At 43.9% G+C, this 11,249-nt stretch overlaps 1 protein-coding gene across 1 annotated transcript; it reads right to left on the reverse strand.

Moving 5' to 3' along the window:
* Window positions 1–862: 862 nt before the first annotated feature.
* On the reverse strand, window positions 863–5,825 carry LOC120021332 (protein SET-like). The gene is made up of 8 exons (XM_038965041.1): window positions 5,592–5,825; window positions 4,602–4,659; window positions 4,364–4,506; window positions 4,066–4,169; window positions 3,865–3,978; window positions 3,547–3,717; window positions 3,025–3,150; window positions 863–2,844 (listed from the first exon to the last, which is right to left on the reverse strand). The coding sequence occupies exons 1-8, from the start codon at window positions 5,659–5,661 to the stop codon at window positions 2,824–2,826; spliced, it is 807 nt and encodes a 268-aa protein (XP_038820969.1). The 5' UTR covers window positions 5,662–5,825; the 3' UTR covers window positions 863–2,823.
* Between the last annotated feature and the right edge of the window lie 5,424 nt (window positions 5,826–11,249).

The following is an 11,249-nucleotide window of genomic DNA, read 5'->3' on the forward strand; positions in this document are numbered from 1 at the left end:
GCTCATCCTGACATGACCCTCCAGCATGACAATGCTACCAGCCATACTGCTTGTTCTGTGTGTGATTTCCTGCAAGACAGGAATGTCAGTGTTCTGCCATGGCCAGCAGAGCCTGGATCTCAATCCCATTGAGCACGTCTGGGACCTGTTGGATCGGACAGAAATGTCTGGGAACTTGCAGGTGCCTTGGTGGAAGAGTGGGGTAACATCTCATAGCAAGAACTGGCAAATCTGGTGCAGTCCATGAGGAGGAGATGCACTGCAATACTTAATGCAGCTGGTGGCCACACCAGATACTGACTGTTACTTTTGATTTTGACACATTATTCAATTTCTGTTAGTCACGTCTATGGAACTTGTTCAGTTTGTCTGTTGTTGAATCTTATGTTCATACAAATATTTACACGTTAAGTGTAAATAAACAGTTGACTGAGAGGTTTCTTTTTTTTGCTGAGTTTATGAACTGTAACTCAGCATAATTGTTGCATGTTGTGTTTATATTTTAATTCAGTACATATATCCTATATAAAGGGAGAGAAGCTTAGGGCTAACCCCAGAGATAGATATATGCCGGTGGCATGCTATGACTCCAACATGCATTTCTTTGTCAGATGGCTACTGCGTCTACTATACAGATATAGACGTACAGAAGGAGGGTAAATTCATAAATTTTCTATCTGAATATTTTGTACAAAGATAAGCATAATATTGTTAGATTATAGGAGTAACTCTGATAGGCTAGAAACAGTCTTCCTCACCTCAAGCTCAACTGTCGGAGTCAGTTGGAGCACTGGGGCACAATGCCTTCATATCATAGGCTGCATTAGCTAAAGCTTAATAATAGCCACACCATACCCTCACAAACTTTTCTAAACTTTATTAGGGTAATATAAAAAGTAAGTCAAGCCATTGTTTATAGGGAAAATACGAGCAGAAGAGCAAACGTAAACCAGGGAAAAAACACAATACCCTCGTGTCCCCCCAGAAAACACACCCCCTCAAAGCAAAAAATAAATAAAATAAGTTTAACCCTCTATTCTGGACCCCCCCAGTAAATATTTTTTAGTAGACAAAGATCCTTTTGAAAACGAATGATCCCCCATTCAAACCCAGTATTAAAGGTACCCTTTGAAGTGGACAAACTGGCTGTCTCTTAACTATAAAATAATGCTTGAAATTGCATTTTCATTGTTAGAATGATCTTGAAAATATATGATTATCAGTAGAAGGTTCTGGACAGTCAGTCACATAATACAACACATTAGTTGAGACAAGCTGCCCCTCTATGGAGAATATGTTGTTGGGTTAAAGTTCACCATGTTACAACTTGATGTTAGATGGTTCCTCACCCTGAAAATAGTCTGAGCCATGAAAGAGCCATGAAAACTGTAATCCATAGTACAGTTCTTTAAACAGCCATTGATAACTTCAGCAGCCGCTAGCAACACAAAAAAATCAGTGGAAGTGATGGGGGCATGCTAATAATTTTTGGTTAAAATGGCCAGATGACCTTTAACAAACCAAATCTGAAGTTGATTTAAAACGTTTTATTTTATACATGCTCACATGCCCCACATCACCTCCATACATTTTTTTGCTAGTGGTAGCTAATGTTAGATGAAGTTTGTAATGGCATTTTAAAAGAAAACTGGGTGAGGAACCATCCAACATCAAGTTGTAATAGTGAACTTCCCATTTAAGGACCTGGCTCAAGGGCCCAAACGGTAGGTGAATGTCCTAAGTGAACCTAGTAGCCCTCTAGTTGCCAGATCAATTACGCCTGGCCCGGGATTCAAACCGGCCAACTTTAAGCCACAGGTCCAACGTTCTTAGCCACTAGGCTACCTACCACCCAATTCTTTACCGATGAGCGTAAAGTTGATATTTTACTCCTACACAACACAAATTGTCGATAAGCTCAGACACTACCCTACGCATGAATGTATTACATTTATTTATAGTTACAAAGCAATTGGTACACTTAAATGTTAACATGAAGTTTTCCAGTAGAAAAGGTGGAGAAGAACACCAGTGTAGATTCCATATGAGATTATACATGGTCTTTATTTTCTCTATAAATAACCTGTTAATTAGCCAAGCTCAAAATTACAAGAGGAAATTTTGTTTTGTTTTTATTAAAAAAATTTATCGTAGTATTTTTCAAACCGCATGGGTGTCTGTAAAACATTACAATGAAAAGTCAATCAACAAACCCAAATGTGTCAAATGCCCACTCGACCCACCAAACCCCATTTAACTGTCTACAATAACTGTCATACCAAGATATCGACCCCAAAACATTTACAACAGTTGACAGGAAGAAGCTGATGCTTTCCATTAGTACAACACATGACGAAACAAAAAAGCTGTCAACTCCAGGAGGCCCCCCAAACGCTGCGTTAAAGAAAATGTATATATATTTTTTAAAAAGTGTCTAGAGATGCTATTATCACTGCACCATGACTCCTCTTTATTCAACTCACAACTTTAACAGAAACCTTATTTATATATCATACATATATAAATTGCTATTAGAAATTATTTGTCTATATGACGACGTGCAGAATGCCAGTACTTTTATTTTATTTGTCTTCGGAGACACGTGTAGTAGTTATGACAGAGATTGCCACTAGCTTTCTGATGTGGGCATGGCCTGGAAATTAACGCATCTATAGACATGGTATGGACAGGCGGACACTTGTAGAACAGGAGAGCACAAAATACAAAAATAAAATGAAAACAAATATTCTTGCTCCCAAGGGTTGAAGGATGATTGAAAGGATAGAACAGGGAAAGGTGTAGGTTGGAATGTTCCTTTCAACCTTAATCATCCTCGCCGTCATCCTGTAGAAGAGACACACATTTACTCGCATAACCTATAAATACTAACATTCCAAACAAGTGGCAGACACACCTTACATTACAAGTGGCAGTCTTCCACTACATAAACATTTATAAAAAAGGCAGGGACAGTTTTACAATTGTGGAAAAAATGTTTAAGGGGGTGACTGAAATCTACCATACCTCTCCATCCTCTTCATCATCTTCCTCGCCTTCATCCTCATCTCCTTCCTCATCGATGTCTTCCAAGCCCTCTTCGTCATCATCATCGTCGTCGCCTTCCCCTTCCTCGTCATCCATGTCAGGGACCTGGTAGAGTTGAGAGATGATATTAATGAGTTCCAAACACAGCACAAACTAACAACGATGTAGGCATGAGCTGATCTTCAGTTTGGAATTGAGGCATCCAGTTGAGATGTCTAGGTGGCTGGATATGGTTGTCAGTCATGTTCATTTGAACCCGATTTTATTATCTATGGTCATTCTATACACTACATTTCTGAAATGACCCTCAACACCATTTATTAAAAAAAAATCAAATTTCACCTATTACAGATCACCCTTTTGTCTAATTCCATGGCCCTAATGCAAATATATTTTGGATAACTAAGAAACAGTGAATACTCTACCTGGCCTACCAGAGCAAGACTAGGTTGACACCATGGGAGTCAACAAAGAACTATAGACAATAGCATGGAATCATACCAGGTAATACTGTAACGGGTTGGGCCAGATGTCATCCTTGACGACCTCTCCTAGTTCGTCTGCCCCTGCGTCGGAGTGATCTGTGAACCAGGTAAAGAAGCTCTCTGGTTCTTCGTGTTGCCTCTTCTTACCCGCTTTGTTTGGCGTTTGGCTGGCACGCTTCGTCAAGTCCTGAGATCAAAGGAAAACACAAAATAATCACAAGCAGCAACACCATACATTTTGCTTTGATTTCCTGCAGCATGACATACAGCAATTGAAATGTACATTTTGTTTTATAGACCATTTACTTTTTAGGTTGCAGATGTGTAAACATACCTTTCCAGCCTTCCATTTGATTTCAGTTGACTTTGAAGATGGGTCCCCACTTTCATTCAAGTGAAACTCTTTGGAGAGAATTTTGTTCTCAAAGTACGGGTTCTCATCGAAGTACTGAGAAATAAACCAAGAACCTGGTTAACTAATGCACTGTTCTGTTTATATAACATGCACAATTCCTACGAAGCTTAAAATACTCACAAAATCTATTCTGTAACCCGACTTGATGTCCTCAAACTCAGTCACCTCCACCCTGGTAAGGTAATGAAGTGCCTCCTCATCCTCCTCACCAAGAAGGGCTGAAACTGACAACACGAATACAACCATAGAACGTTTGTCAGTGGACAGCAGAAGTTTGTATACCAACAGCTTAACCATCAGACTGCGATAATGATGGTTGGTGGGCAACAAAAATGTGTGTGCAGAATCCCACCATGTACAATAAGTCTTCATTCGTCAAGAACATGAAGTAGTAAAAGAGTATAATATCGGCATTTACCTTGTGGATGGTTAACAAATGTTGTGACCCAGAAGTTGGGGATTTTTGCTATGAGTTCTGACCGCTTCTGGAAGAATGGCTGGCGTAATTTATTGTACTTCTGCTCTACTTTTAAAATCTCCTCACTGGCCTGTTCGTTCAATCTAAAGGGGAGAAAATCATGCAAAAAAATATACTTAAGATTATAGTCATACGGTACAAGGGCAGTCTTGAAAATGTGTGAGGATAATGAACTCACCTGTCAATTTCATTCTGTACTTCGTCAATGTGTTCAATAGCTTCCTGTTGCTCTTTTTCTGAAGAGAGATGAAATTCCGTCTTAATTTTGTTCAAAGACAATGACTAAATTGGATGTGCAGAAAATATTGCTGGCTGTAAATAAACAGTGTAACCACGCAATCTGTCTGGTACATAAAAACTTCAGCATGTGGTACCCATGAGATAAGTAGCTAAGCATTCCAACATATTTCGTAGTATCTTGAGCTATCAAGAAGTTAGCTCGCTAGCTAAGGTAGCCAAAGCACTGATGCAGCTTCCTGCAGTTTCTCAAGGCCGCGTGGTTTGAATGAAGGGGGGCCGCACGCTTGGGACTGTTTTCGCCCCTCACCGACAGCCTGTTACATTCTAGCGGATGATACTAGTATTTTAATAACGCAATATTTAGCTGTTATCTTTGATTCCGTGCCCGTCCTAATACTGCAAATTTCTTGATTTATTTCCATTCGTGTGTGCAAACCGCAATGGCGGAGCAACAATGAATGTTGGGCCTCACGAAAACAAACGTTATCTAGTCAGCGCATTTGTTAGTTTATTAACTGGCTAGTTCGTAAACAACTCACGTTAGATAACAAAAAAAACGTGTACAACAATGTAACATGTACAATGTAGTTAACCTTAACAAGTTAGTTACTTTAACTTGTAAGTAAACGCGCGAATCCCTCCCAAACATGCGTGGCACAATGAGCTTGTGCAAAGCACAACATGGCCTCCAACGTTGTAACGTTAGCATAACGGGCTAGTCAGTAAGCTAACGTTAGGTCGCAGATCCATTCTCACTAGTCCTGTGCGAGCAATCAAAATTATTTGGCTAAAACCTTCATCAAGAAGCATTTCGTTTCAGGCTAACTAAACGAGTGATAGCTAAAACAAATGAATACGCCATGGCTATTGCCAGATAAAAACAACTGAAAATGGCGTTGTAACATTACAGGAGGCCGCCATTTCTTACCGGAGGTCTCGTCCGCTCCATCATGATTCGAGTTCTCCTTTCTACCGACTTTCGCCGCCGAGGCTGACATGATTCTCGAACACCTTAGATGTTTGAGACAGAATATATATTCCCAGTTGTTCAGATGTCTCCTCGGGAAAGAGAAAAGTTACGTTCCACCTTCAATGGTGGAGAGTGCGAATAACGCGCGTGTCGTGAACAAGAGAGGCTTTGCTCATGCACACACACCCTTGCCAGAACGCGCCTTCCGAAAGTAGGGGGAAAAAACTCCGCCCCAGACAGAACGAGTAATCGCATAATTTCCACTCGAGGAAGTGTTTACCGGTTTCCACTAGTTACAACAGCCAAAATTGTCTAGATCATAAAAATGTATGAAAACAAAAATGTAGGGTTAGGTATAAGGTTAGAAGTGAGGTTAAGGTTAGACTACTAATAAACTGGGTTTATTACTGTAATTACCGGGCTAGATCACAAAGGAACAATTGTCCAGACAGAGGCTTGAGTTTACGAATTGACGGTTTATTAACCCAACTTTACACAGGCTACTGTTTGGCCGTTGCCCACGCCAAATGCATGAATGATACCCCACAAACCAGCCGTGACCTTCTATTGTGAAACCCAGACGTATGAGGAAGAACAATGGCTAAATCTGATCTTAACTTCCAATAGCAGGTTGATTGGCATGTCGGACCCCGTGAACACTGGGTACTGGTAAGTACAACACAACCAACTAATAGCCTAACACATAACACACAGCTGTCTGTGCGGGTCGCTACATTACTTTGTTGCTGGGTGTCCAACTTGGTGTCTGCACTGCTGTAATTCAACTTGTGGACCTGGCCAGAGTGGAAGTGTTGTTTAGAAATCTCAGATGGCGGGTTTCTTCAAAAAACATCAACAAACTTTGATATATCAAGATGAGGACACTGCTCTCAGATAAAGAGTATCCCACTTTTTACAAGCATGTTGAGGCCAGAGATAGCCAGACTAGTAAATTGGGCTACGGAACAGAAGTTGGGTATTGGAGAAAGGCCATCAGTGCGTGTTCTGCAACCAATATAGCGGAAGAATGCGTGGCAAGAGCGTGGTGAACGGATAGACGTGGTTATGGATAGCGTGGAAGAAGAAGAGCCGAGTGCAGAGGAAATATGTGTGCTGAGGAAAAATGGCGCCAAGTATAAACTGTCCTTTCCTGTCTCTGATGGCTAAGAAATTGAACCCGACGAGAGTGATGATGAATTACCTGAGATGGCGGTGAAGAGTCCGAGCCTCACCCCGATGGTCATGCAAAGGATGATTCTGGACCAGTGGGAGTGACATTTTTGGAGAAAGTGGATCCCTGCCTTTTAGCTGACCCACATGTAGTCTCTGGCTGGGGCGGCAGGTAGCCTAGTGGTTAGAGCGTTGGGCCAGTAACCGAAAGGTTGCTAGATTGAATCCCTGAGCTGACAAGGTAAACATCTGTCATTCTGCCCCTGAACAAGGCAGTTAATCCACTGTTCCTAGGCCGTCATTGTAAATAAGAATTTGTTCTTAACTGACTTGCCTAGCTAAATAATGGTAAAAATGCGGGTACTGTTAAATAGGTGAAGGTAGCTTGAAGTGGACTTGTGAGGATTTTCTGTGTTACTTCTGCCTAGAGGGAGGGGGTTGCTCGTCACGACAAGTCCTGTGACGTGCTTTGCTCTACGGAGCAGGGCGCCTTCGAAAGGAGTGATTAATAGGGTGGCGTTGAGGTGACGCAAATGAAATTGAAGATTCCCTAAGACGCCCACTGTTTGGTGATACCCAGACCCAGTGGCGAGCGTGGTAAAACTGAGCAGACACTGTCTGTCCTTTTGAGGTTTGAAGTGACTTTGTCTTTATCTGACAAAGTCATGTTGAGATACAGTGCCTTCGGAAAGTATTCAGACCCCTTCAATTTTTCCACATTTTGTTACGTTACATCCTTATTCTAAAGTGGATGAAATAGTTTCCCCCTCTCACCAATCTACACACAATACCCATAATGACAAAGCAAAAACAGGTTTTTATAAATTTTATATTTAATATTTAATATTTAAAAAATGCAAATATCACATTTACATAACTATTTAGACCCTTTACTCAGTACTTTGTTGAATCACCTTTGTTAGCTATTACAGCCTCAAGTCTTCTTTGGTATAACACTATAACACTATAACTATCACGACTTCCACCGAAGGTGGCTCCTCTCCCCGTTCGGGCGGCGCTCGGCGGTTGTCGTCACCGGTCTACTAGCTGCCACCGATCCCTTTTTCTTTTCTGTTGGTTTTGTCTTGATTGTGTTCACCTGTTGCTTATTTTGGTTCATTTACAGTCTATTTAAACTTCTAGTGCCCGCCTGCTTTTGTGCGGGCTTATCCTTACTGTCAGTGGTGAAGTTGTTTTTCGCCTGCGTATTTGTTTTATGTTCTTTTCCTGGTTTTTGGAGACATACGGGATTCATGGTCATTGCCTGATTGTTGGCGAGACCAAGCACAATAAAGGCATTCATTTGGAAGTATTGCTCTCTGCGCCTGACTCTACACCCACCACTCCTAGAAATCCGTGACAGAAGCCCGCACCAGAACATGGAGTCAGCAGGAGCAGCCGCACCCCCCCTCCCCTCCATGAAAGAGCGTGTCCTCCATCACACAGCCATCCTACACCGGATTGGGACGGCGATGGATCAGATGATGGAGAGAATGGAGAGGAGCGGCCTCCCTACTTCGTCTCTAGCTCCTCTTCAGCCTGCGCTGCCTACTTCTACGGCGTCGTCCGGACCCAGCGCTCTTTGGCTCGCGCTCCCGAGGGAGTACGATGGAACGGCTGCTGGGTGCAAGGGGTTCTTGCTCCAGCTAGAGCTTTACTTGGCTACTGTTCGCCCAACTCCCTCGGGAGAGGAGAGTGTGAGCGTCCTCGTCTCCTGCCTGACGGGCAGAGCCCTGCAGTGGGCAAACGCGGTCTGGGAGGGTCCAGATTCAGCGAGGGACCATTACCCTGAGTTCACCCGCCGTTTCCGGGCTGTGTTCGACCACCCACCGGAGGGTCGAGCGGCGGGTGAACGGCTGTTCCACCTTAGGCAGGAGACGAGGAGCGCGCAGGACTTCTCGCTGGAGTTTCGGACCCTGGCCGCTGGAGCGGGGTGGAACGACAGGGCCCTGAAGGACCACTACCGGTGTAGCCTCCGGGAGGACGTCCGCAGGGAGCTAGCTTGTCGGGACACCACCCTCACACTAGACGAACTGATTGACATGTCAATCCGGCTGGACAACCTGCTAGCTGCTCGCGGGCGTGCAGAGAGGGTTCTGTTTGTTCCACCCTCCAGCACTCCCGCTCCAACATCCATGGAGTTAGGGGGTGCTGCATCTATGGCGACCGGAGGAGGAGCCTCCTCCTGCACCAGTTGTGGTCGGAGAGGGCACACTGCCGACCGGTGCTGGAGGAGCTCGTCTGGGAGTCGAGAGGGCAGGCATAGCACTGCTCCGACACCCCAGGTGAGTCAGCACCAGACTCACCCAGAGCTCCCTGTTGGTCATATGTTTGTACTAATCTCTTTTCCTGAGTTTTCCCCCTCTTCCCAGCATAAGGCGCTAGTCGATTCAGGTGCAGCTGGGAGTTTTATGGACCACGGTTTAGTGCATAGGTTAGGGATTCCGTTGGTGCAGATAGGCCAACCCTTCCCCGTGCACTCCCTAGATCAGGGGTCGGGAACCTATGGCTCCCGAGCCAGGTGTGGCTCTTTTGATGATTGCATCTGGCTCGCAGATAAAACAAAATATTCTCACTTGTTTTAATCCATCCATCGATTTTTCACTGCTCATGTCCTGTTCAGGGCTGCAGGAGCAATTGTCCATTATTTTTAATTAAATGATACTGGCCTACGTTGGCCGTTGCTAGGTAAAACAGGTAAACGCCTCCTTTGAATCAGTCTGCTCGGTCATTAGCTCAAAGCTAACCCTTCGACGAAGAAGATGGCGAAAAGAAAAAAAGATGACGAGTATCGTACATTTCAGGACGAATGGACCGAAGAATTCGCCTTTGTGGAGAGAGCAGGTTCTGCGGTGTGTCTAATTTGCAATGACAAAATTACATCGATGAAACGGTCGAATGTAAAGCGGCACTTCGACACGCGCCATGCTACCTTTGCATCAAAATACCCTGCGGGAGACAGCAGAAAGAAAGCGTGCCAAGAGCTACTGAGCAGGGTGCAAGCTAGCCAGCAGCAACTCCGCGTATGGACCCGGCAAGGTGACTATAATTCCGCTAGCTTTGCTGGATCTTTAGCAATAGTGAGGAACGGAAAACCATTCACAGATGGCGAGTATGCTAAAACGTTCATGCTGGATGTAGCCAATGAACTTTTTGATGATCTTCCGAACAAAGACAAGATAATTAAACGGATACAAGACATGCCTCTGTCGGCAAGAACTGTTCATGATCGTACCATCGTGATGGCAAACAAAGTGGAGGAAACGCAAGTGAAGGACATAAATGCAGCGCAGTTCTTTTCCCTGGCTTTGGATGAGTCAACAGACGTGAGCCATTTGTCGCAGTTCAGCGTGATTGCAAGATATGCTGTTGGTGACACACTGCGCGAAGAAAGTCTTGCAGTTCTGCCATTAAAAGGGTCCACAAGAGGTGAGGATTTATTTAAGTCTTTCATGGAGTTTGCTCAAGAAAAAAATCTACCTATGGATAAACTTCTCTCAGTGTGTACTGATGGTGCTCCGTGTATGGTGGGGAATAAAAAAGGATTTGTGGCGCTTCTCCGTGAACATGAAAATAGACCCATCCTAAGTTTCCATTGCATTCTACACCAGGAGGCACTTTGTGCTCAGATGTGTGACAGGCAGTTTGGGGAAGTGATGTCGCTGGTCATTCGTGTGATCAACTTTATTGTTGCTCGAGCCTTAAATGATCGCCAGTTTAAAACACTGCTGGATGAAGTTGGAAATAACTATCCTGGTCTGCTTTTGCACAGCAATGTGCGTTGGTTGTCAAGAGGGAAGGTGCTTAGCCGTTTTGCGGCTTGCCTGAAAGAAATCCGGACTTTCCTTGAAATGAAAGGCATCGAGCATCCTGAGCTAGCCGAAACTGAGTGGCTCTTCAAGTTTTACTATCTCGTAGATATGACTGAACATCTGAACCAGCTGAACGTGAAAATGCAAGGCATTGGAAATACAGTGTTATCCCTTCAACAAGCTGTGTTTGCTTTTGAAAACAAGCTAGAACTTTTCATCATGGATCTTGAAACAGGTCGTTTACTACATTTTGAAAAACTGAGCCAATTTAAAGATGCATGCACAGCAAGTGAGCCTATTCAAAACTTTGATCTCCACCAGCTAGCTCGCTGCACATCCAGTCTCCTACAGTCCTTCAAAGCACGCTTTGGAGAATTTCGTGAGCACACTCGTCTTTTTAAGTTCATCACCCTTCCAAACGAGTGTTCACTGAACACAGCCGACCTGAGTTACATTCCTGGTGTCTCCGTCAGAGATTTTGAAGCAGAAGTGGCTGACCTGAAGGCCTCAGACATGTGGGTGAATAAGTTCAAGTCACTGAATGAAGATTTGGAAAGAATCACACGACAGAAAGCGGAGTTGGCGAGCAAGCACATGTGGACAGAAATGAAAAAACTTCAACCCGAAGACCAGC

Source organism: Salvelinus namaycush, chromosome 26, assembly GCF_016432855.1.
Source record: "Salvelinus namaycush isolate Seneca chromosome 26, SaNama_1.0, whole genome shotgun sequence".
Lineage (NCBI taxonomy): Eukaryota > Metazoa > Chordata > Actinopteri > Salmoniformes > Salmonidae > Salvelinus > Salvelinus namaycush.

Coding starts and splice junctions, on each gene's coding strand:
- LOC120021332 (XM_038965041.1), bottom strand. CDS start 5,661: ATGTCAGCCTCGGCGGCGAAAGTCGGTAGAAAGGAGAACTCGAATCAT. Junction 3,979..4,065: donor CGGGTTACAGAATAGATTTT/GTGAGTATTTTA, acceptor TTTATTTCTCAG/TACTTCGATGAGAACCCGTA. Junction 2,845..3,024: donor ATGATGAAGAGGATGGAGAG/GTATGGTAGATT, acceptor TCTCTTCTACAG/GATGACGGCGAGGATGATTA.